At 48.9% G+C, this 23051-nt stretch overlaps 1 protein-coding gene across 2 annotated transcripts; it reads right to left on the bottom strand.

Moving 5' to 3' along the window:
* Nucleotides 1-7739: 7739 nt before the first annotated feature.
* Nucleotides 7740-22245, bottom strand: PPP1R3F (protein phosphatase 1 regulatory subunit 3F). Of its 2 annotated transcripts, none has more exons than XM_036840613.1 (4): nucleotides 21217-22245; nucleotides 12520-12575; nucleotides 12219-12301; nucleotides 7740-9509 (listed from the first exon to the last, which is right to left on the bottom strand). In XM_036840613.1, the coding sequence occupies exons 1-4, from the start codon at nucleotides 22215-22217 to the stop codon at nucleotides 8214-8216; spliced, it is 2436 nt and encodes an 811-aa protein (XP_036696508.1). In that variant the 5' UTR covers nucleotides 22218-22245; the 3' UTR covers nucleotides 7740-8213. The 2 variants fall into 2 exon arrangements, with proteins under 2 accessions (XP_036696508.1, XP_036696509.1); XM_036840614.1 differs by having other exon boundaries at nucleotides 7761-9509; nucleotides 12219-12298.
* Between the last annotated feature and the right edge of the window lie 806 nt (nucleotides 22246-23051).

Raw genomic sequence — 23051 nt, 5'->3', positions numbered from 1 at the left:
GCCTCTGTCGCTCCTCTGTCTTTTTTGAAGCCTTCCCAGACTTGGAGATGAGACGCCCCTGCTGGCAAAGGCAGGTATCGCTGTCACGTGGACAGTGCGTGGCTGAGCAGTGCCTGGTGACACCAAGACCTCCCATGGGGCCAAGGCTTCAGTCAGGCTTCCATGGATGAAAGGAAAAGGCTGCTTTAACTTAGCAGGCTGCTCAGGTTTGGACCTGGGCTCACTCTGCACCACAGACATCCAGAACGGGAAGTGGGGAGGTCGTAGGATGTGGTCCAGTAACAGCCAGGCTGAGGGCTGAGAGCTCAGGACAGAGGGCAGAGGCCACTGTGAGATCAAGATACTGGGCCTAGTAATGAGGAGAAGGAGGGAGAGGAAGATCAGGAAGGCCTCTGCAAAGGACTGGGCTCAGGGCTGATGAAAACATGGACACTCAGGGCCTCAGTTTGCCCACCTGTACACTGGTGATAAAAGTTGAATTTACATGGTGCAGTTGGTGTGAGAAAAGCACAGTTCATGTAAAATGATCAGGCAGTGTCTGACACAGAGTAACTGCGAGGTTAATGCTGATGGTATTGTTATTTTTATTATTACAATAATCACTCAATCTTAATTAACTGTTGACATGCTCTTCTCTCCCGTGGGGTGGGCACCTTGCTCCCTTCAAGGGTAAGCCCCATCTGTCCACCTCTGTGGCTCCAGTGTGGGGACACTGGCAGTCACCATAGAGGCCTGGTGAAGGAGGGGGTGTTTGATAGGCAGAATAATGGCCCCCGAAAGATGTCCATGTCCTAAACCACAGGACCTGGAATATGCCACCTTACATGGTAACAGGGACTTTACAGATATGATTAAATTTAAGCATTTTGAGACGGGGAGATTGTCCTGGATTATCGGGTTGGGCCCAGTGTAATCACGAGGGTCCTTATAAGTGAGAGACGAAGGCAGGAAAGAAAGAGAATGATTTGATGTGAGAAAAGTCTCGACTGGCTATTGCTGGGCTTTAAAGATGGAAGAAAGGGGCCAAGGACTGCAGGCCACCTCTAGGCACTGGAAAAGGCAAGGGAATGATTTCGCCCCGAGAGCCTCCAGAAGGCCCAGAAGGAACACAGCCCTGAGGACACCTTGTGAGACTTCTGAACTCCAGAACTGAAAGATAATACATTTGTGTTGTTTTAAGCCACTGAGTTTGGTGTAAATTTGTTACGTCATTAATAGGAAACTACTAGATAGGGAAACACATGTCCTCTCCACTCCCTTCCTTCCTCCTTCTCAGGCCCCTATTTCTGTCAGAAATGCCCAGTCCTGTGGCCCCTACGAGATGGTACCCCTGGGATGAGGTGGTGGCCCTGTCCCCTCGGTCAACCTCAGAAACAGGGGGAGACTGAGGAGGGTACGGGTCCCCTGGGGAGGGTATATTAGGACCCAGTGCTTCTCAAGGGGGCAGGCAGGGAAGGGGCCTGGAGGAGGCCCCCACATTGCCCATTATCCACCCACTACAATAATACACACACTTGAGAGTGGGGACAAGGTGTCGTGAGTGACGATAATTGTGAGATCTAGAGGGGGCTGATAACAACTGATGTTTACTTGCTCTACCAAGCACTTCCCTAGGTGAATGATGTATTATCTCATTTAACCTTCACCATGACCCTGTGAGGAGGGAAAGTTATTACCCCTGATGACAGAGAAGCAAAGGGAGGCACAGAGAACTTGAGTAACTTGCCCGTCACGTGACATGATGGAAATTTAGTCCTGCACTGTGTCATTCCAGAGCTCCTCCTCTTGCTCACCCTACTCCACTGACTGGATTACTAGATTAATCAAATGTTGTCATGGGGAATTCCCTGGCTGTCCAGTGGTTAGGAGTTGGCGCTTTCACTGCTGTGGCCCAGGTTCAATCCCTGGTCAGGGAACTAAGATCTCACAAGCATGGTGTGGCCTTAAAAAAAAAAAAATGTGGTCATGAGTGAGGGCCATTACACATGTTTTCTCCAAAGCCCAGTGGGCATTAGCACCCTTTTATGAATGAGGAACTGAGGCTAGGAGAGAATAGATGACTTGCCTAAGGTCACACAACCAGGGCTTGGGGTTCTGGCCTTTAAATGAGATTTGCCAGGCTCTAAAACCACATTTCCTCAGTTATTATGAGTGTGAATGAGGTCCAAGGGGAGATGGATTCCAACATCTGAGGACAAAATGGGCAGACCCTCTCCATCCCCTCAGAGACAGGTGTCCCCACACCACAGCTGGTGCCAGGAGATAAAGAATAAACAATTCCCCCAAATATGACTTCCACAGACAGGGCTGAGGGAACCTCAGTAACTTCCAGGGCTGAAGGCAAGAGGACCCTGACCCCAGAGGAGGTTCTTTTTTGTTTTTTTTAATGTTTTAATTTTACACATTTATTATTTTTTAACATCTTTATTGGAGTATAATTACTTTACAATGTTGCATTAATTTCTGCTGTATAACAAAGTGAATCAGCTGTATGCATGCATATATCCCCATATCCCCTCCCTCTTGAGCCTCCCTCCCACCCTCCCTATCCCACCCCTCTAGGTGGTCACAAAGCACCAAGCTGATCTCCCTGTGCTATGCGGCTGCTTCCCATTAGCTATCTATTTTACATTTGGTAATATATATAAGTCCATGCCACTCTCTCACTTCGTCCCAGCTTACCCTTCCCCCTCCCTGTGTCCTCAAGTCCATTCTCTACACCAGACGAGGTTCTGAAGGAAGTAGTCTACACTTTGTGGTCTAGACAAGGAAATTGGGGTGGCTCAGACCCTGTGTGGAGGAGTCCCAGAGTGTCACATTACTCCCCATTCTCACTGCATTTTTAGTTGTTTCTTTGGTATTTTTTTTTAACCTGAGAAGTGTACATCTTAATGAATATTAATGAATTTCACATCCATGAACAATCACCCAGATCAAGCAGTATACCATTATCCACATTCCAGAAGTCCCCTGGGTCCCTTCTCAATCATGTTCCTCCCTCCACCAGAAGTAAACACTATTATGACTTGGTCATTATCATTCCCTTGATTTTCTTTATAATTTTACCACTAGCAATGGATTCGTTTTGGCTGTTTTTGAACTTTGTGTAAATGGGTCATACAGTGTGTAATCATTTACGTTCGGCCTCTTTTGCTCGACGTCTTATCTGTGTGGTTCGTCCAGACTGTTCCATGTATTCATGGATCTTTCATTCTCATTGTACAATATTCCATTCTGTGAATATACAACTTATTTATACACCTCGTGGCACTTCTGGTTTTTCTATTTTTAGTTTTTAATATATTCTAGATGTGTTTCAATTACCTTCTCCCAATTTGTGTCCCAGTTTGTGGCTTTCATTCTCTTTATGGTGTTTTTTGATCAATAGACATTCTTAATTTTAATGTAATTGAATGTTTTATAATTGTCATTTAGTGTTTTTCTGTCTTGTTTAAGTAAAACTTTCCTATCTTCTATATTCTACTATTTTAAAGTCTTAAAGCTCTTTGGGGGACTTCCCTGGTGGTCCAGTGGTTAAGAATCCGTCTTGCAATGCAGGGGACGCAGGGGATCCCTGGTCGGGGAGCTAAGATCCCACATGCTGCGGGGCAACTGAGCCCATGCGCCACAACAGAAGATCCCTCGTGCCACAAGTAAGACCCGATGCAGCCCAAAAATAAATAAATAAATAAATAAATATTTTAAAAAATTAGAAAGCTCTTTTGTTTTGCCTTTCACATTTAGGTTTTCAATCAACCTAGTATTATTTTTATTTGTGTTGTGAGGTAAGGATCCAATTTCATTTTTTTTTTCTATATGGATAACTGATTGTTCCATTTATCAGAAGTCCAACCATTCCCCACTGGTTTCACAGTACCTCCTTGGCCACCTATTCTCTGTCTACATTATGAATGGGTCTGTTTCTGAGACCACTGGTCTTTCACTGGTCTATTTGTCTACCCTTGCAGCAATATCGCACCATCTTAATTGCTATACCTTTAAAATAAGTATGGGTGCCCTGGCTAGTTGGCACTTCCACATAAATTTAAGAATTAACTTGTTAGGATACACACACACAAATCTATTGAAATCATGATTGTATTTGTATTGAACCTATAAAACAGTTTAGAGGGAACTGACAGCTTTATGACATTGACTCTTCCATTCGATGAACATGTATATCTATTTATTTAGTCTTTTTTTAATATAGATCTATTTATTTATTTATTTATTTATTTATTTTTGGCTGCGTTGGGTCTTCCGTTGCTGTGCGTGGGCTTTTCTCTAGTTGCGGCGAGCGGGGGCGCCTCTTCATTGCGGTGCACGGGCTTCTCATTGCGGTGGCTTCTCTTGTTGTGGAGCACAGGCTCTAGGTGTGCAGGCTTCAGTAGTTGTGGTGCATGGGCTCAGTAGTTGTGGCTTGCGGGCTCTAGAGCGCAGGCTCAGTAGTTGTGGCCCGCGGGCTTACTTGCTCTGCGGCATGTAGGATCTTCCTGGACCAGGGCTGGAACCCGTATCCCCTGCACTGGCATGCGGATTCTTAACCACTGCACCACCAGGGAAGTCCCTAAAAGCAATAGATTTTTAAATATGGATTTTGTATCAGAAATCTTCTTAAATTCTTAAAAATTCTAATAATTTATCCATGGACTATTTTGGATTTTCTAAATATACGGTGGTATCATCTACAAATAATGACAATTCTGTTCTTCATTTCCAATTTTTAAACATTTTATTTCTCTTCCTTGCCTTACTGTGCCTGCTAGACCCTCCAGTACAATGCTGAGCAGAAATGGTGATAGCAGGCATCCTTGCCACGTTCCAAATGTCAAAGCTCTTAACATTTCACTTCTGTCATTTACTGTAAATCTTTGTAGATACCTTTCAAGAAAATTTATTCAACTAATTTGCTAAGATTTTTAAAATCATGACTAGATGTCGAATTTTATCTAACCCTTTCTCTACATTCATTAAGATGATATTGGTTTTTCTCCTTTAATCTGCTAATGAGGCAAATTATGCTGATTGAGTTCAAATGCTAAACCACATCACAGGTTTACAATAAATCTAACTTGATCATATTATTCTTTTTTAATATATTGGACTTAGGCAGTGCTATAGACTGAATGTTTGTGTCCCCTCAAAATTCATATGTTGAAACCTAATCCCCAGTGTGAGGGTATTAGGAGGTAGGGTCTTTGGGAGGTGACTAGGTCATGAGAGTGGAGCCTTCATGAATGGCATTAGTGCCCTTATAAAAGAGACCCTAGGGCATCCCTGGTGGTGCAGTGGTTGAGAATCTGCCTGCCAATGCAGGGGACATGGGTTCGAGCCCTGGTCTGGGAAGATCCCACATGCCACAGAGCAACTAGGCCCGTGAGCCACAACTACTGAGCCTGCGCGTCTGGAGCCTGTGCTCTGCAACAAGAGAGGCGCGATAATGAGAGGCCCGCGCACTGCGATGAAGAGTGGCCCCCGCTTGCCGCAACTAGAGAAAGCCCTCGCACAGAAATGAAGACCCAACACAGCCAAAAAAAAAAAAGAGACCCTAGAGAGCAACCTTGCCCCTTCACTATGTGAGGACACAGCGAGAAGACAGCCGTCTAGGAACCAGGAAGTTGGTCCTCACCAGACAGCAAATCTGCCAGCACCTTGATCTTAGACTTCCCAGCCTCCATAACTGTGAGAAATAGATGTTTGTTTGTTGTTTATAAGCCACCTAGTCTACACTATTTTGTTATAGTAGCCTGAACAGACTAAGACAGGCAGTTATCATTTAGCTTAAAATATTTACATCTATTTTCTTGAGATTGTTCTGTAATATTCTTTACTTACTCATCAGGTTTTAGTATCAAGGTTATAGCAGCCCCATAAATTGAATTAAGAATGCTCCCTCTTTTTCTACACTCTGGAATTGGTTTTATAAAATTGGAATTATTATTATTATAAATAATTATTATAAATTATAATTATTATTCCTGGAGTATTTCACCAGTGAAGCCATCTGCAGACAGTTTTGGCAAGTTATATGTCTGTAGTGATTTGTCCATTTTATCTAATTTTCAACCCAATTGGCATAAAGTTGCTTTTTTGGACATTGAGCAAATTGTCACATCAGTGGAGGGCCACAGACACATGCCCGGACTTTGATATTTGACAAAGTCAGAACATCCTCATTGAAAGGTGAAATATGGGTGTGTTGAATTTGTTTTCACTAGATGTTTTCCACTTCCAGACCTCTGCAATGCTATTCCTTCTTACTGGACTGCCCTCTCTTCCCCTTCATCACCTGGTGGATTCCTTCTTGCTTTGTGTGGTGTTTTTGTTGTTGTGTGTGAGGGTGGGGGGAGTTGGTTTGCTTGTTTGTGTGCCGCGCGGGTTGCAGGATCTTAGTTCCCCGACCAAGGATCTAACCCGGGCCCTGGCAGTGAAAGCACCAGGTCCTAACCACTGGACCACCAGGGAATTCCCGCTTCTTGTTTTTTAAAATGCAGTTCAGGTACCACACCCTCCAAGAAGGCTTCCAGAGTCCCACAGTGGACTAAGCATCTGTCCTAGGGTCCCCACAGCTCACTGGATCCATCACTGCTAATGTACTAACCACACTGCACTGAAATTCTTTCTCTGCGTCTGTCTCCCCCACTAGACTGTGGGCTCCTTCCTCTGTGTCCTCAGAGCAGAGCAGACGTCAACACTTGTGGAACTAAAGTGAGCTGTAACCACTGAATGACCAACTAAGTTCTCTAGCCGTGTCTCTATATTTTCCCACACACGTTTGTTTGTTCTTTTATTTCATTCAATAGGTATTTATTGAGAACTTACTATGTGCCAGGTAGTGTTCTAGAAGAGTGGCCAGTGAGGAAAGAGGAAAACTACGAGAGTGTGGTATCCTGGAAACCAAGTGAAGAAAGGATTTCAAGGTTGAGGAGATGGTTAACTGTGTCAAAGGCTGCCAATAGGTCAAGTAAGACGAGGTCTGAGACTTGACTGTTGATAGAACATTGTGAATATCATCAGTGACTTCAGCACTTTTGCTGAAGTGGTTGGGCAAAAAAATCCAATTGCGGTTAAGGAAAAGCACTGGAGCCCTGGGGGAGAAGGACTGAAGAAAGCTGGTATAAAGTTTTGCTGTGAAGGGAAGCAAACAAATATATTGTGCTTTATTTTGCTATGCAGAGTTTTTTATTTGCATGCAGTATATACATCTATCCTTTCTTTCAAAGCTTCTGGGTTTCCAGTTTTGAGTTAGAATGCAATGTCTGTGGACAGCAACTCTGAAATGAATTTTTCACAGCACGTTAAGTCCTCTGTCCTTTCTGAGGCCTCCTTAGTCTTGAGGGCAGAGGGCTCTCCCTGCTAGTGTCAAAGGCTGTGTTTTGGGGTTTTTTTCCCACGAACCTCAAAACCTTGTGGCTGATTCACAACAAATATCCCCTCAACCACAGCTGACCACATGTCATGCAGTCATGTATGTGACACCAAACACTCATGTGGCCACCATTCTTCCTCCCTCCCTGAATGTGGAAAAGACCAAAGGACCTGCCCCCCAAAGACCACCAGACCACATGGATTAGTACCACAAGATGAGGTGACACAGATCCTCAAGGACATATTGAAGCAGCAGCAGCAGGCAATGACCACATCCCACCCACCCCTACCCACTCCCCACCGTGGTCCTCCCACAGAACGTGACCACCCTGCACATTCAGACCCAAACAGGAGAACATTGCACAAGACACATCGTTTCTCATTGAGCTGTATTGTGGCATATAATAATAGGTACTCTATATAAATTAAATTAAAAATAAAGCTCCAGCAGGTTGCACAGGTTGGCTGTTAATAAATATATCTCTGGGTAATTGTGCCCCAAGACCAGCTCATGACCACTCTCCCTCATCCAGAGAATTATACAAAAATAAATACAGGCTTGGGGGGGGGGGCGGGATGGGAAGGGAGGACATGCCCAGTTCCATTCTGAAAGTTCTCACTCACACCATCCACCCATGCTGTTTCTCTCCACTGGTATCACCGCAGGGAGCCCCATGCTGACTGGAGAGCTAAGGGACAGGAAGGCCTCTCTCCAGTCAAGCATTCTCAGAAGCAAAGGACCCTTCGCTGTACAGGCCACACATCCCATCTGAACCCTCCGGGGGGAGGGGCTGCCCCTCCCCAGAGAGGGGGAAGCCTGTTATTGCTGATCTCACAAGCAGCTCCTACGAGAACCAGGCCAGAGAGAGGCACAGCACAAGCACCAGGAGGGACATACCACTGTTCAGAGCCACAGGGACCACCACCAGCCCAGCCAGGACCCCCAGAGTCTGGGTCAAGGGCCCCCAGAGCTGGGGAGGCAATACACACACACTCTCTGCAGGGGCTGCTAGGGTAGGAGACCTCTTTGGGGGCTCAAGGCTTGGGCCTGAACTCTCTTCATCCTGGGAGCTCACATGGGGCCTGGCCAGGCTGGAAGGACAGACTTCAGCCCCCAAGGGACCAAGGAGGGGGAGATCTTGCCCCTGCAGGACTGGAGCAGCTGGCTCCTTGCCAGATATAGAAACCGATCTGTCTGCCAACTCAGTGGTAAACTCCATCTGGACTTCTGTCCCCCCCGGTGACCCAGTCACCCCAGCTATCACCCTATTCACATGCAAAGAGTCAGAGTCCTTGCCCATCCCCTTCTCTGGAGCCCCAGTGAACTGACCCTCCATACTCAGAACCACAGGGCTGTTACAACCTGAGCCTTCTGCCCATGGGAGCCACACATCTCCCATAGTGGCTACCACAGGATGGGCCCCAGAGAGGATTTCCGGAGGCGATTCCTTGGGGGTGTCCCCTTCTGGGCTGGAGGGTATGATGGAGAGCCCCTCTTCCCCCTCCCCCTCCTCATCAGGGTCCTCGGTGTCCTTGATGAGCTCCACACCACGCCCCAGCCTGGCATAGTGCAGCGTGATCTCCTCAGCCAGGGCACTGTTCAGGGCCCGCTCGGGGCCAGGCCACTTCAAGATCAGGTCGCGGTCCGTGAGTATGCCCAGGGAATGGCTGGGAGACACCCCCCCATCTGTGGGGCCCTCCCCACCACCTCCTGCCCCACCAGCAGCCACGGCAGCCCGCAGGCGGCTCAGGTGGGACAGGTAGAGCTGCTCCAGCTCCTGGTCAATGGTGTCCTCGCCAAGCAGCTCCTCCAACCCACTCACGACCTCCAGACCCCCAGGGGGCTCATCCATGATAGCTCCCACTATGGGGTCCTTTCGGCCCCTTCCATTCTCTCTGGATACTTCCCACGTGGCCTCCACCTGTCGCTGGCTGGGTTCCAGGAAAGGCCCAGCTGCCCCTTCACTTGCATCGGGCCCCGAGGCCTGGTCCCTGGGAGAGCCACCCAGGCCACAGAGGGAGGAAGAGAGGGGAATCCTGATGGCCGGTGCCTGGGGGACCTCTGTGAAAGCCACAGGTGGACTGCTTCTGGGGACATCACCTTCCTCTGGGGGTTTGCCAGTCACTGTAACTTCAGAAACCTGGAGCCATAGGGGGAGGGGGGAGGGAGGGGAGAGAGAGGGAAGGGAATGAAGAAGAGGAGGGGATGGGACAAGCAGAGACAGTGAGAACTGGTGACAGCCCACATCCAGCCCCACAGGTGTTTCCAAATGAAAACTCCGTAAAGAACTATAATTTTCTTAACTCCAAAGACTATGTCTACATTAAAATAACAAAATTAGATGGAATAAAAGGGGGCTTCCTGTAGATCATAAAGCTGAGGAATTCAGTGGGCACCAATATCTGGTGAATGGTTATCAGTAACTACTGTTGGTTGACCTCCAAAACATATCCAGAATATCCATATGAATTCATGTATTTTCTCCTTTAAAAAAAATTTATTTCCTAGCTCTGTCTTTTGACAAGTCCTAGAAACAATTACCAATCTAGTAGCAACAAGCACATCTAGCACCCAGATCTTGGTTTCTAAATACCATTCTCCACTAAAAGGAATCAGGGCTCCTGAAATAAATGACTGTTTCCAGGCTTGGGGCAGAGAAAGTACAAGATGAGGCTGGGACATATTGACATACCAGAATGTGAGAAAGTGCTCAAAGAATGTTGGGGATGTATCAAAAGAACTCTAGAGCCAATGGAAATAAGCTCCCACTGGCCAGAGACAGTTCAATTTAAGTGTCAAAATAAATAAATAGGTGCAATGGGTTGAAACTCATCAAATATGTTTAAAATTCATGAGTTATTAATGCCACCCCAAAACTTAAATCCCTTAATTGGTCACCTTTGGAGAAGTTCATTTCTTCTGAAAACTGGTAAATAAAAGGGAAGTTTTTAAGTATTTATCCAGCTTTTTCTATACAAACCATATACCCTCAGGGCATATATGCTCAAGGTAGCCAAATAGTTGATGTGAGAAAGTTTTTCTTTAGAGAAGAATTCCAGCTAATAAATAAAATGGAAATAGAATTAAGTAGAATCAATTCTATTTAAATTAATTTAATAATAACAGGTTATATTTAATAAAAGTAATAGTTTACTAAATTAAATTAATTAAATTTAATACTAGATCAAATTAATTAAATAGAATAAATTAATAAAAATGGAGTAGAAACGTGTTTCCACGTGGATGAAATCAGCCAAATCCAGACTGTGGGAAACTCTATAGGACAAACAAGGCTTCTTCAACAAATAAATTGCAAGAAAAGTGAGACAGATTTAAACATCTAAAAAGACGCATCAACCAAATACAATGTGTTGACCTTGTTTGGACCCTAAAACACTTATGAGACAAGGAAATTTGAACACTGACCAATATTTGATGACCCTAAGGAATTATTGTTAATTTTCTGAGGGGTAATGTGGCATTGTGGGGGTTTTTTTTAAGAGTGCTTAATTTTCTGAAATACAAACCAAAGTATTCATGGATGACATAAAGTCTGGATTTTTTCCAAAATAATTCCATAGGGAAGGTGAGAGGAGGGGGTGGGGTATAGAAAAAAGTAGGAACGGACCTGTTGAAATTTGTTGAAGCTGGGTGATGAGTACATGTGGGTTCATTATACTGGTTTCTTTACTTTTATTATTTATTATTATTATTATTTTTGGCCACTCGCATGGCATGTGGGATCTTAGTTCCCCGACCAGGGATCAAACCCATGCCCTGTACAGTGGAAGCGCGGAGTCTTAACCACTGGACCGCCAGGGAATTCCCGGTTTCTTTACTTTTATATGTTTGAAAATCTTTGTAATAAAAAGTTAAAACACACACACACACACACACACTTACATCTCTAGAATCTCTCTATCTCCCTGCCAGCACCAGCATCACTCACCTGGACCACTGCAGTGGCCTCCTCCTCAGGGTCCCCGGGCTTCCACCCTCAACCCTGCAGTCTATTTTCCTCGCAGCAGCCAGAGGAAGCCTGTTAAATCCTAAGTCAGATCATGGCCCTCCTCTGCTCAAGACCCTCCTGCGGCTCCCCTGTCATTCGTGGTAAAAGCCAGAGTCCTCTGCATGGCCATGAGGCCTCACACGATCTGTGCCTCCACCTCTCCCACCTCACCTCCTGCGGTTCCCCCTCACTCACTCTGCTCCACGGCACGGCCTCCTCCTCCTCGCTGTTCCTCACACATATTAGCCACGGCCCCGCCTTGGGGACTTTGCACTTGCCTGAGATGTTCTTCCCTTACCTTAGTTATCCACATGCCTCACTATTCCACTTTCTTCAGATCTTCTCTCAAATCTCACCGACCACCAAGGCCTTCCCTGGCCACCCAATCTGAAGTTGCAAACGTCTTCCCTCCCCCAAACCCCCGCCCCGACACACACACACACACACATACACTCTCTCTCTCTCTCCTTATCCCTTTATTTCTTTTGTCCTTAGCACTCATCATCACCTAAAATACCATATATTTTAACTACTATTTTGTTTTATTATGTCTCAGTCCACTAAAATGTAAGTGGGCCCCATGAAGACAGCGTTTGGGTCATTACTGTATTACCAGTGTCCCTAACAGTCCTCGGCACAGAGCAAGCACTCAATAAATATTTGCTAAACTAACAAATGACATTTCTATAAGCCCAGGCGAATAACTGCACTCTACCCTTCTGCCACCAAGTTCTGATTTGGGGGGCCACCCCCCAACCTAGGGCAGACCCAGAGCAAGTCAGTCCCCACCACCCAGCCTCCCGTCGGGCTGTCCATCCAGAGGCTGCCAGGCCTGCTTACCTGAAGTGTCATCTGGGGCCATGGACGGAGAGGCGTGGGGGCCACCAAGGGACCCACTGACTCCTGGACATCAGGACGCTCTGCTGGAAAGAAGAGGACAGCGTCGGGGCCAGGCAAGGGTATAAACAAGCCTGGTTTGGTTAAGAAAATATACTCTTCTAGCCAACTGGCAGATTTGCCTCTGAAGCTTTCTGCGACAGTCTAAGGCAGGAGGTGCCTCTTAATTTGTGGAGGAAGAAAAGGGGAGGAAGAAAGAAATGGTAAATATAAGCTAAAAGTCCCCAGCCTGCCAATCGCTTACCCACAGCAGGGGTATTATCGTCCGCACTCTTCATCCTCAGCTCCTCCTCGTTAGGCCTGTGGGGCGGAGGAGAGAATGCATGGATCTGATGCCCTGAAAGGCCGGTTCTGCCACCTACCGGCACCTCCTGAGCCTCTCTGCTGGCCCACCCTCACCTGACGGCTGCTGTTTTCTCTTCTGCTGCCTCTTTCTATCCTCTGGTCATAAAGTCCTACACACTCACTGTAGAAAATTGACGAAATACAGGAAAGCGTAAGGAAGCAGGAGAAAAGTCACGCATCAGCCAGAGGCAACCACCGTTACCATTTTGGAAAATTTCATTCCACACATTCTGTGAATCGCTTAGATTCTGCGGGCATAATTTTGCAGCTGGCTTTGTCCATTTAACAGTAAGAAGCAGCATTACATACTTTTGTAAACATTTGAAATGGTTGCTTACTACCCCTATCACATGGGCTGACCTTAATGTACGTAGCCATTCCCTTCCTACTAGGCAGCTAGGTTGTTTCCTTCATCTTGCTCCCACAAAGCAGACTTCGGCAGACATCATTGGGCAGAGCTTAATGAACATTTTGGATCATTTCTTTAGAGTATATTTCTGGCTGTGGAGGAAACCATCTTTTCCAAGAAAGGGCAAGCGAGGACTGTGGGGCACAGGAAACAGCAAAGGGAAGGAAGGAAGCAACTGAAGAATGGGAAGGAGGTCAGCAGAAAAGGCAGTAACCCGAGATCACAGAGGCCTAAGGTCCCTCTGCCAACCCTCCACCCATCGCCATATCAGCCTGGCAGGGCACTTAACCTCCCTGAACCTCGCTCTCCTCACCTTAAAATGGAGCACAGGGGAGCCAGGATGTGTACACCAAGCACAGGGCAGTCGAGGGAAATGAGGACATCAAGCCAGACACCAGGGCCTGGCACAGAGCAGGGGCTGAATCAAGCATAGATATTTGTTGGTCTTTTTTCCTCATTTGCCAGGCAAGTCAGACCCCAGGGTCTGAGTGGCGGAAACCAAGGGTATTTCAGCCAGTCCCTGCCAGGGGTGAGGGCATGAGGATCATGGAGAAATCGCTGCTCTCATTCTCACCAATGAGTATCAACTGCTTACAAATTAAGGCAGATGAGGGAACCATTAACTAAAACACATGCGGAGACCTGAGAAGAGCTGAGGCAATAGCTCAGACCTTTTTTCTTCCTCAGAAGTAACAGGATGATGTTGACATTTCTGGAAGTGGTTGCAACTTTTCTGAAAACACACAATCAGTTACCTTCACAATTACCTACAGAAACAGAATATCACTAGCTGACCTGAATATAGTGCTTACTATGGTACTTCGTAGCAGAGCTTCACATATATTCATTTAATTCTCATGAGAACCCTATGAGATAGGTACTTTTACTCTTTTGAAGTAGGCAGTTTTATTATCCTCATCTTACAGATGGTGAAACAGAAGCCAAGTAAATGGCTCAAGGTCATGCAGCAAAGATCGAAACCCAGGTCATTCAGCTCCTAACTCTGTGCTCTCAACCAACAAACTGCTGCTTCTTGGATGAGAAGAGGGGGAACATCCAAAAATCACGTCAAGCAATTCAGCCAATCCCAAAATCCACGAAGTCGGCAGAAGTACACAGGTCACTCTCCCTACTTCCAAAGTCAGAGAGATGAAAGCAGGAGGCACAGCATCTATTGTTCACCTCCTCCACCGTGGGCCCTTTTCATTGATACACCAAGTCATTTGAAAACCCTCACATCTATCCTTCAAAGCAACACCCTTCCCTTTGCAGAAACTGTTCCCAAATGCAGAAACTGAGGCTCAAGGAACAGTATCTACACCCACTAACTACTAACTACACACCACACTGATAACATCCAAAGAGGGTTCCATTTTGAAGACAGTGTGTGAAACTGTGGGCTTAAAAAAAAAAAAGAACACTAAATATCCTTGAACTGTCTTTCACAGTAAATATTCGGAGGCAGCTATGACTTTAATCAAAAGGAGGATAGTGAAAGAAATGGAGTACAAATGTATACTGACTCACTAATCAGTAACAGAGAAGAGGGGTTCTTAGAAAAATGGGGAGGGAGGAGATTAAGAACAAAACTGTACCTCCCGTATGCTTGCTAATTTTCGAGAAGGAAACTTGCTCTTTTGGCACCAACCCCACACACGCCACGTGGTATTGCCTCAAGGGCAGTGGGCAGTCACGAGCTGTAGCACAGACCAGGGGGCATCTTGGGCACTCATCCTCTGGGTGCTCTCGCGAGAACTAGTCAAGACAGTGTAGTCTAGGATGGGCCGTGTCAGGCCTGCACGCCTGTCTCCTGGGCGTGAGAAGTCTTCCTGCCATCAGGAGGCTCAATGGCCTCTGACCTCAGACGGCACCCAGGGAGACCAGGGGGTGAGATTTCAGAAAGAGGTGCTGTGGGCCCCAGCCTAGGCCAGCCAAGACAGAACAAAAAAGTCAATCGCCACAGTCAGAGAGGGAGTGAGCAAGTGAGGGCTGACAACCTCTGTGGAGAAGAGCAAAGCAGACTTTCAGAGCAGTCACATCACTGCCACCACCACCCAAGTCCTCTGAGAGCGCCCCCAACACTCGTGTTTTCAAAGAACCTGGCCAGCCCAAAGTGGGTCATGCGCTGAAACCCAAAGGGAAACTCAGCAGACCCCAGCTCCCATGCAGTCAGCCTGAAGATAATGCTGACTCTCCGAGGGGACAGGTGGCTTCGGAAATCTGCCCGAGATACTTGGAATCCCAGTTACCCTGAGCCATCTGCTTTCTGAAAACAACAGGGTTTGAAGGAGGCTGTGAAAGCCACCAAGTTATGTGGGGTACTGCTCTGTCTTCCCCAGCTAGTCTGTGTCAGTGTCAGTTCTGGGACTTACGGACAATCCAGTAGGGCGGAGGGAAGAAGCTGAGCAGTTTGTTGTGCTATGAGCTTCTGCTACAGCAATGACTTCATTCATTTGGCCATGACCCACGGTAAGAAATACATTTTACATCATAACCCAGCACACACCCATATATACATCTCTCTGAAAATCAGTTGTTCTTTGAATGAGACAACACTTACCTTTACTACGTGTTGTGATGCACTCATTATTTTCTATGCTATTTTTTTAATGTTTGTTGGAATCCAGTAAATGTATTTCACATCTTAATAAAGGGTCATGACATGTAGTTTTGAATAACCCCAGCTCTGCCACCTACCAGCTGTGTGACCTGGAGCAAGTTACTTAACCTCTCTGTGCCTCCGTTTCCTCATCTGTGAAGAGGGTATAATAGTAATACTTACCTCAGAGAGCTGTTAGGCAGATTGAGGAAATATTTGAAAGTCGCCTTTAAAGTGCTTAACAAACAGTACTCCACTCCAAATTCCCACTGAGAGAAACTGAGGCTCTGAAGAGGAAAGCAACTTGCCCAGCATTGCCCAGCTGGTAAGACACATCACCCAGCCCGGCACAGCAGTTGAGAACTGGGGCACCAGAACAGGAGCACCCAGCTCAGATCCCGGCTGTGCTGCTTTCATAACACGTGGCCTCAGGCCCACATCCTCGACCATGATGCCCTATCAGTTTTCCGTGGAATAAAAGAGGATCACTTTCACACTAAAATCCTCACTCCAGACAACTAAGATGACCCCTGGCCCATCCTGTTTCGACTTTGATTGTTCTGATTTCCCAACTGCCAACTCAGATAGCAAGTTGGGTCCCCATCCATTCGGCTACAGGTACACCTAAAAATCATTGAGGGCTTACTGTGCATCAGCCCAGGGACAGACTCTGGAGACACAATGGTGAGCAAACCCGACTAGGAAGCTTACAATTTAGCGTGCAGGAAGACATCAAAAAAAGATACTCACACTCATTCTTTCAACAAACATTTATTGAGCACCTGTTAAGTGCCAGGCACCGTGGCAGGCCCTGTGGGAATACAGTGGTGAACAAAAGCAGACCATGTCCCTACCCCTCACGGAGCTTACAGTCTAGCAGGGCAGAGAGGGTCATCCGATAATCCCCTAATGAAGGTCTAACTACAAACTGAGGTCAGGGCCTTCAGAAAAGGAAAGAATGCCCTAGAACAAGGGGCCTTGGCCCAGGCTACAGGGTCAGGGAGGGCTTAAGATGCTTAGAAGGAAAATGAGCAATGGAGGGGTCAGGGAGTGAGGGGCTGCTGAGGACTCTATGGAGGAGGTGATGGAGTCAATCTCGAACAAGGGGAGTTTGAGGCATCTTTGGGACATCAGCCAAGTAGAGATACCGAGTTTGTATGTATGAGGCTGAAGAAAAGAGTAGGGAGAAAGAGAAGAACCAGAGAGTTCAGAGGAAAAGCAGCAGAGTGTGGTCCCAAGGCAAGGGAAGAAAGTGTTTTAAATAGGAGTGCTCAACCACTTCAAGAAGAACACCAAAAAACCACCTATGGAATCTGGCAGATGCAGGGGCAGAAGTGAGTGGAGAAGACAAGTGTAGGCAACTCTTTAGAGGGGGGTCGACAGTGAAGGGGAGAAGGGTGACTGGGTGCTGGCCAGGAGCAGTGGGGACAGAGGTGGGGTCAAAGGACAGATTTCTAAGACAGCAGAGACACTGGCATGTATAAAGGCCAATAGAGAGGCTCAAGCGAGGAGGGCAGTGAAAAGCTGCCAGGAGAGAAAGGGTAACTGATTATGTCAGGTTCTGGAGCAAGTGGCAGAAAAACGGAACCCAGAGCACAAGTGGGGAGACTGGCCTGAGGGAGGAAAAGGGCCCCCCTCCTCCCCCGTAACACAAAGGAGGGAAATCAGTTTGCAGGCTTGGGGGCTACAAGTTGTGGGGAGTTCCATTCTTATGGTTTCTACTTGTTTTTTTGAAGCAGGAAGTCTGAAGGTGAAGAACATATGAAAGAGTCACCTCAGGGACGAGACAAGAGTGGATCAGAATAAAACAGTAGGACTGCCAGGCAGGGTGGAAAATGATCCTGGATTTGTGGCAATGCTCATCTCCTCTGCTCTATGACATTCTCTAACGGGGCTTGCCTGCTTGGCTGGTCAGTTGCTATAAAAAGACCCGGGCCTGAGGTGGTTGGGATGGACAGGCTTCCAGGAGGAAGCACTCTTAGAACTGAAGGATCAAAATGAGACTGCAGTGGGCACCGGACCAACATTCCTGATGAGGGAAACAGCATGGACAAAGGCCCTGAGGCAGGAAAGGGCAAAGCACCTTGGAAAGACCAGTGACAGAAGCTCAGAAGGCAGAGGATGGCATGAAGTGAGACTAGCTGCCCTGGAGGCCAGACTGGGGGAGAGGTCAGAGGGTGCTCAAAAGCCATGCTGTAGCTTTCTTGGTCTTTATTTTTAAGAGGAATAGGACACCTCCCAAGGGTGTTAAGCCAAGGCAGACCTGGAGGGCTCTCCTCCCCACACCAGCCCTGGGATTTTGGACTCTGGGAGCCTCAGTTTGCTCATCCAGAAAAGAGGGATCGAAACCATCTATCTCACAGGGAATGTTGAAGGGATCAGATGAGACCGTACACGCAAATACTCCGCAGGGTCTCTGCCAGGTCTTGTACAACAAACCCTCCATCCCTGCCCCTCCCACCCGGTTCCACCACCGGCCCTTTGACATCTTAGCGCCAGTCTGCAGCTTTGGCCCTGTTTGAACCTAGCACTGTGCCCAGCACATGGTAGGCCCTCAATAAATGCTTGTTGATGGATCAGCTCTAAGCCTAAGGGTTATCAAAAGCCTGGTCCAGCAACTCGAGGAATGCAGCCATTTCAGTTTCTGAGCTGTATCCCGAGGGCTAGCACAGACTTCTCCCGTGTCCCCACGTGACGTGGCTGTGCTGGTGCACAGTGGACCTGCAGGCAACACTTCCTGAATGGGAAGCCCTCTACAACAGGGCTCCCGCAGGCTGAGGCTATCCCCTAAGATCCTCTACCATCTCCCAGAAGGGCTGGGTCGCAGGGAGCGGCTGTTCTCCAACAGCACTCCAAGTCACCGGCAGCACGCAAGTTTTAAAACAATAATAAGTTGAAAGGTACTCGCCAAGAAAGCCACCGACCTACAAAGAAAATCTTATCGCTGATCTTGCAATGAGCACCAACCTCCCCTTTGCAAGAGCTGAGATCAAGATAAAGAAGCTATCAAAAAGCCATCTGCCCACTTAAAATAATATCACAAGTCATGTTAGGAACCACAGACCTGGGGCCAGATACCAAAACAATTGTCTGAACGGGCTGCTTCAATTTCTCCTTAAAACCACCCATGTATTTTAAAAGAAAAACACCCTCTCCACCCACCTTGGCCCTGCAAGCTTTTGACTTCTCTGTTCCCTTCCTTTCACACTCTAAAATGACCAAACTCTGTTACCCAAACTGTCGCGTCTTACAGACAAGGCTCCCACGACAGCCAGCTGGAATGACGACTCGGGAAAAGTGACAGAAATTAAGGCGAGGGGCACTGGAATGGCTGGATATCTTGATCTGGGTGATGGTTTCACAAGGGCATACATATGTAAAAATCTATTGAGCTTCACACTTAAGATCAATAGAAGGAAAGCAAGGCATGCTAAGAACATGGGAACACCTGGAGTGAAATGCAGAATTTGCCCTGAATCCTATCAGGCCTTCAAGAGGAACAGTAGTTTTTAAAAAACGTTCCTACCGTCTCCTCCCTGGTCCTATCACTCACTAGCTGAGTGTACCTGAACAAGCTGGCTCACTTCTCTGAGCTACCTCGGTTTCCCCCTCTATTAAATGGGCATAACCATAGCACCTACACCACACAGCATGCACAGCGGGACTCAGGAGAGAACAAACTTGAAGCTCTCAACACAGAGATCGTTAAATGTTGGCCACTGTTAATCTTTCAAAGCTACCACCATGCTTCAGTTACCTTGCCCATGCTTGCTGCGTCCAATCCAAGCACACAAATTGACTGTCATTCCCCTTTAGCAGATGAGAAAACGGAGGCTCACAGATGAAGAAACTGAGGCAAGGCTACACAGCTGGTGATGGACAGAGCAGAGTTTGGGAGGGGAATCCAAGGAACTATCTGTGATTCCCTAAGCATTAATACTGACACCTATATGGCACTACTAAGAGCCAGGCTTGGTTCTGAGTGCTCTTACTCATCTCCTGTGAAGTAGCTGCAATAATTATCTCTGCTTTACAGATGAGGGTACTGAGGCACAGTGCGGTTAAATGAGTTGGCCAAGATCATAAGGCCAACAGATGACAGGACTGGGATTTGAACCCAGGCACTGATATCAGAATCCACACTCTTACGCCTGTAAGGAAAGCCATGCTGCCTACCCTGCTCAGATAGTCCCAGGTTACTGTTACCAACACAGGTTGGTAAGTAGGTACTTGTCTGCTTGCTCACTTACCCAGGCACATCTGCCCACCAGCCCCAAGCTAGACCTTTCTGAACTACTCACAGCCTAAGGCCCTTCCAGAATCACAAACATCTTGCTGCAGCCAGAGGCTTCTGATCAAGCATATACAAGGTCCAAACAGCATTTTCCCATTCCCATTTCCAGTCCTCCCAGGAGCAGGGAAATGTATGCATTTCCCACACGTGCTTGGAGAATCTACTTATCCCAGGTTAGACTTAGGTGATTCCCCCCAAAATCAGGCCTAGCTGCTACTCTTGAAGAACTCATGGCTTGATAGAGAAAACCTAGGAGAATCTTGTATCAGGGGCTTCTGGGGTTAAGTGGTTCCTTCTCCCAGGCCCTGAATGGTCACAGGTGGTACAGCAAAAACAAAGGTAAAGAGCTTCCAGTCCAGGCCCATCTGGTTCTGCCTCTGCCAGAGCCACTGCTTCCTGTGAGAGCAGGGGCTCAGCCCCTCAACTCCACAGGAGATATCAGACTAAATTAGAGCGAAACAGTAAGGAGAGTGCACAGGCTTCAAGGTCAGACATGGCCCAACTGGAAAAGCCAGGAGCCATCATTTCCTCAACCAGTTGCTCCCTCTAGAACCCTGGCTTCCTGCTCCGTCAAATGGGGATCAGATTCCCTGCCTCCCACTGGTAAGGACCTTGGTCCACACTACCATATCACTGCAGTTCTCTCCGCTCCAGCACACTACCCTTCATTCACACCAGATTCAGTCCCACCTCAGGACCTTTGCACTTGCTGTTCGCTCTCCCTAGAACCCCTCTGCTCCCATTATGTGTGCAAAACTATTCCTCTTTATCATTCAAGGCTCAGTTTAAACAGTACCTCCTCAGAAAGTCCTCCTTGTTCCCTTTTCTACAAACTCTCTCCCTCCTCATATCTGGGCATAACTCTTATCAGCATCCAGGACTCACTTTCTCGAAGGCCTTCCCCAAACACCCTACTTAAAGCAGCTATTCCCTCCCAAACTGTCCCCTTACTCTATTTTACTTTCCTCTCAGCAGCTAAACTTATTCGTCTGTATCTTATCCACCTGCTGGTTTTTTCAAACTGTCTCTCATAAAAGCCTGTATGCTCCTTGAGGGCAGGTAAGATGTCTGTCTTGTTCAGGGCTTTACAGTGCAATTCAATAAATGAATGAAACCCCAGTAATTAAAACACAGCCTAGCACATGTTTGGTCTCCATTACTCTTTGACCGACTGACTGAATGCGCCCTCCTCCCTGTCCCGGAGAGCAGGCCTCAGGGGCTCCTGGGTCGGAATGCTTGTCCTCCATCCTAAACACAGCCCTGCGTTGGCGGAGGTGGCGCTGGCAGACATTACCTGCGCCTCACCGGCTTCATGCAGCTCTTCAGCTGCCTGGCCTCAGCCTCCACGGGACCCTGGCACTCGGGCTGTGGCTCCAGCTGCTGCAGCTGCTGCTGCTGGGGCAGCCCTTCGGCATCAGTGGGTGTGGGAGCGGGTGCAATCCGGAGCAGGACTGTGTAGTTGCGGCCGTGGTTGTTGGCCCAGAAAGTGCCCTCGGGGGTCTCATAGCGCACCACGAAGTCCAGGCGCGCCCCATCGCCCGCACCCTCAGCAAAGGGCAGCTGGAAGGCAAAGCGGTCGGTGCGGCCGCCGTCGTCGGGCGAGGAGGCGGGCGCCTGGCCGGGGCCCAAGCCAAGGCCCAGATCCAGGATGGGATCTCCTGCTCCTGGTCCTCCCGCTCCTGCCCCCGGCGGGCTGCGCGGGACGTAGCGCGCTGGGTGGTCGCAGAAAGAAGCCCAGCCGTCGTGTGAGGCCCGCACGTGCACCGCCTTCTCGAAGGAGCGGTTCAGCACGCGGACCAACCCGCGCAGCACCGGCGGGCGCCCCCCAGGCACCCACACCCCGGCACCCCCGGGGACCGCTCCGGGAGGCGGCAGCAGTGCCTCCAGCTCCACCATGACGCGCCCCAAGCGCTCCAGACGGCCCGGCGCGGGCGGCAGCGAAAATGTGGGCACCAGGTAAAACCCCCCGCCAGCGGGAACGGGGCACAGCGGCGAGGGCTCGGGGCAAGCCTCCTCTTCCTCCTCCCCTTCATCCCCATCCTCGCCATCGTCGTCCTCGTCAGCCCCGCCGCCGACGCCATCTTGCCCGGCCGCCACCGCCATCTTGCCCGCCCCGGGCCCGCCCCACGGCCGGTAGCGGCGCAGCTGCGCCAGCGGCAGCCCCAGGGCCTCGTCGGCGAACAGCACCCTCCGCGGGGCCACCGCTGCCTCGACTGAGGTGCGGGGCTCGCCCGCGGCAGGCGAGGGGGGCGCGGGATGCCGCAGCGGGGGCTCCACAGGGGCCGTGCGCGCCATATCGGCGGCGGCGGCGGCACCGACGGCACCGGCAGCGGGACCGGCGGGGGCAGGGCCTGAAGGGGCGGGCAGCCAATGGGAAGGCCAGCGCCGGGGGGAGGGGGATACGACTCACGGGGGGGCGTAGGCGGCGAGACGACAGGTAGAGCGGAGAGCCAATGGGGAGCCGCGCACGCGTGACGTAGCCGGTGAAGCGCGTGCAGGGGAAGCACGCAGCCAATGGGGATACCCGAGAGTGGGCGGTGTAAGAGGCGGGATGATCGGGGAATCAATGGGGACGCGTGAATGGGGGGGGTGCGGGGTCCGGGATGAAGAGAGCAGAAGTAGGACAGCTAATGGGGAAGTGTGAGCGGGAGCGGCGTGGGAGCGGCGGGGAAAACGGAATGGCTACAGGCGATGGGGGCAGCAGGGAGCGAACGGAGAGGCCGGAAAAGTAGGAGATCCGTGGGTTGCGTATGTAGTGGGACGGAAGGTAGAGACAGCGAACAGCCAATGGGGAGCCGCGCGCAGGTGACGTAGAGGAGGGATGACGATAATGGCTGCAGCGAGCCAATGGGGAGTCTTGTGAGTGTGCACTACACCTTCAAGGGGCGGTGCCAGGGAGGAACTAGCCAATACGGAGACTGGTGACCAAGAGGTGACCAAGAGGCGGTATGTGAGCGGCCTCGGAGGCGGGACTGGAGGGGAAGAGCCAATGGAGTGGGTGATGAAGGCGAGAGCGAGGAAGAGAGGTAGCAGATAGCCAATGGGGGAGTCAGAGTGAAGGCAGTTGAGACCTCAAGGGGCAGTGCAAGAACGGGATGAACCAATGCCGAAGCTAGAAAGTGTAGCGGG

This window comes from Balaenoptera musculus, chromosome X, assembly GCF_009873245.2.
Source record: "Balaenoptera musculus isolate JJ_BM4_2016_0621 chromosome X, mBalMus1.pri.v3, whole genome shotgun sequence".
In the NCBI taxonomy this organism is placed as follows: domain Eukaryota; kingdom Metazoa; phylum Chordata; class Mammalia; order Artiodactyla; family Balaenopteridae; genus Balaenoptera; species Balaenoptera musculus.
This window is presented reverse-complemented; position numbering and strand designations above follow the sequence as displayed.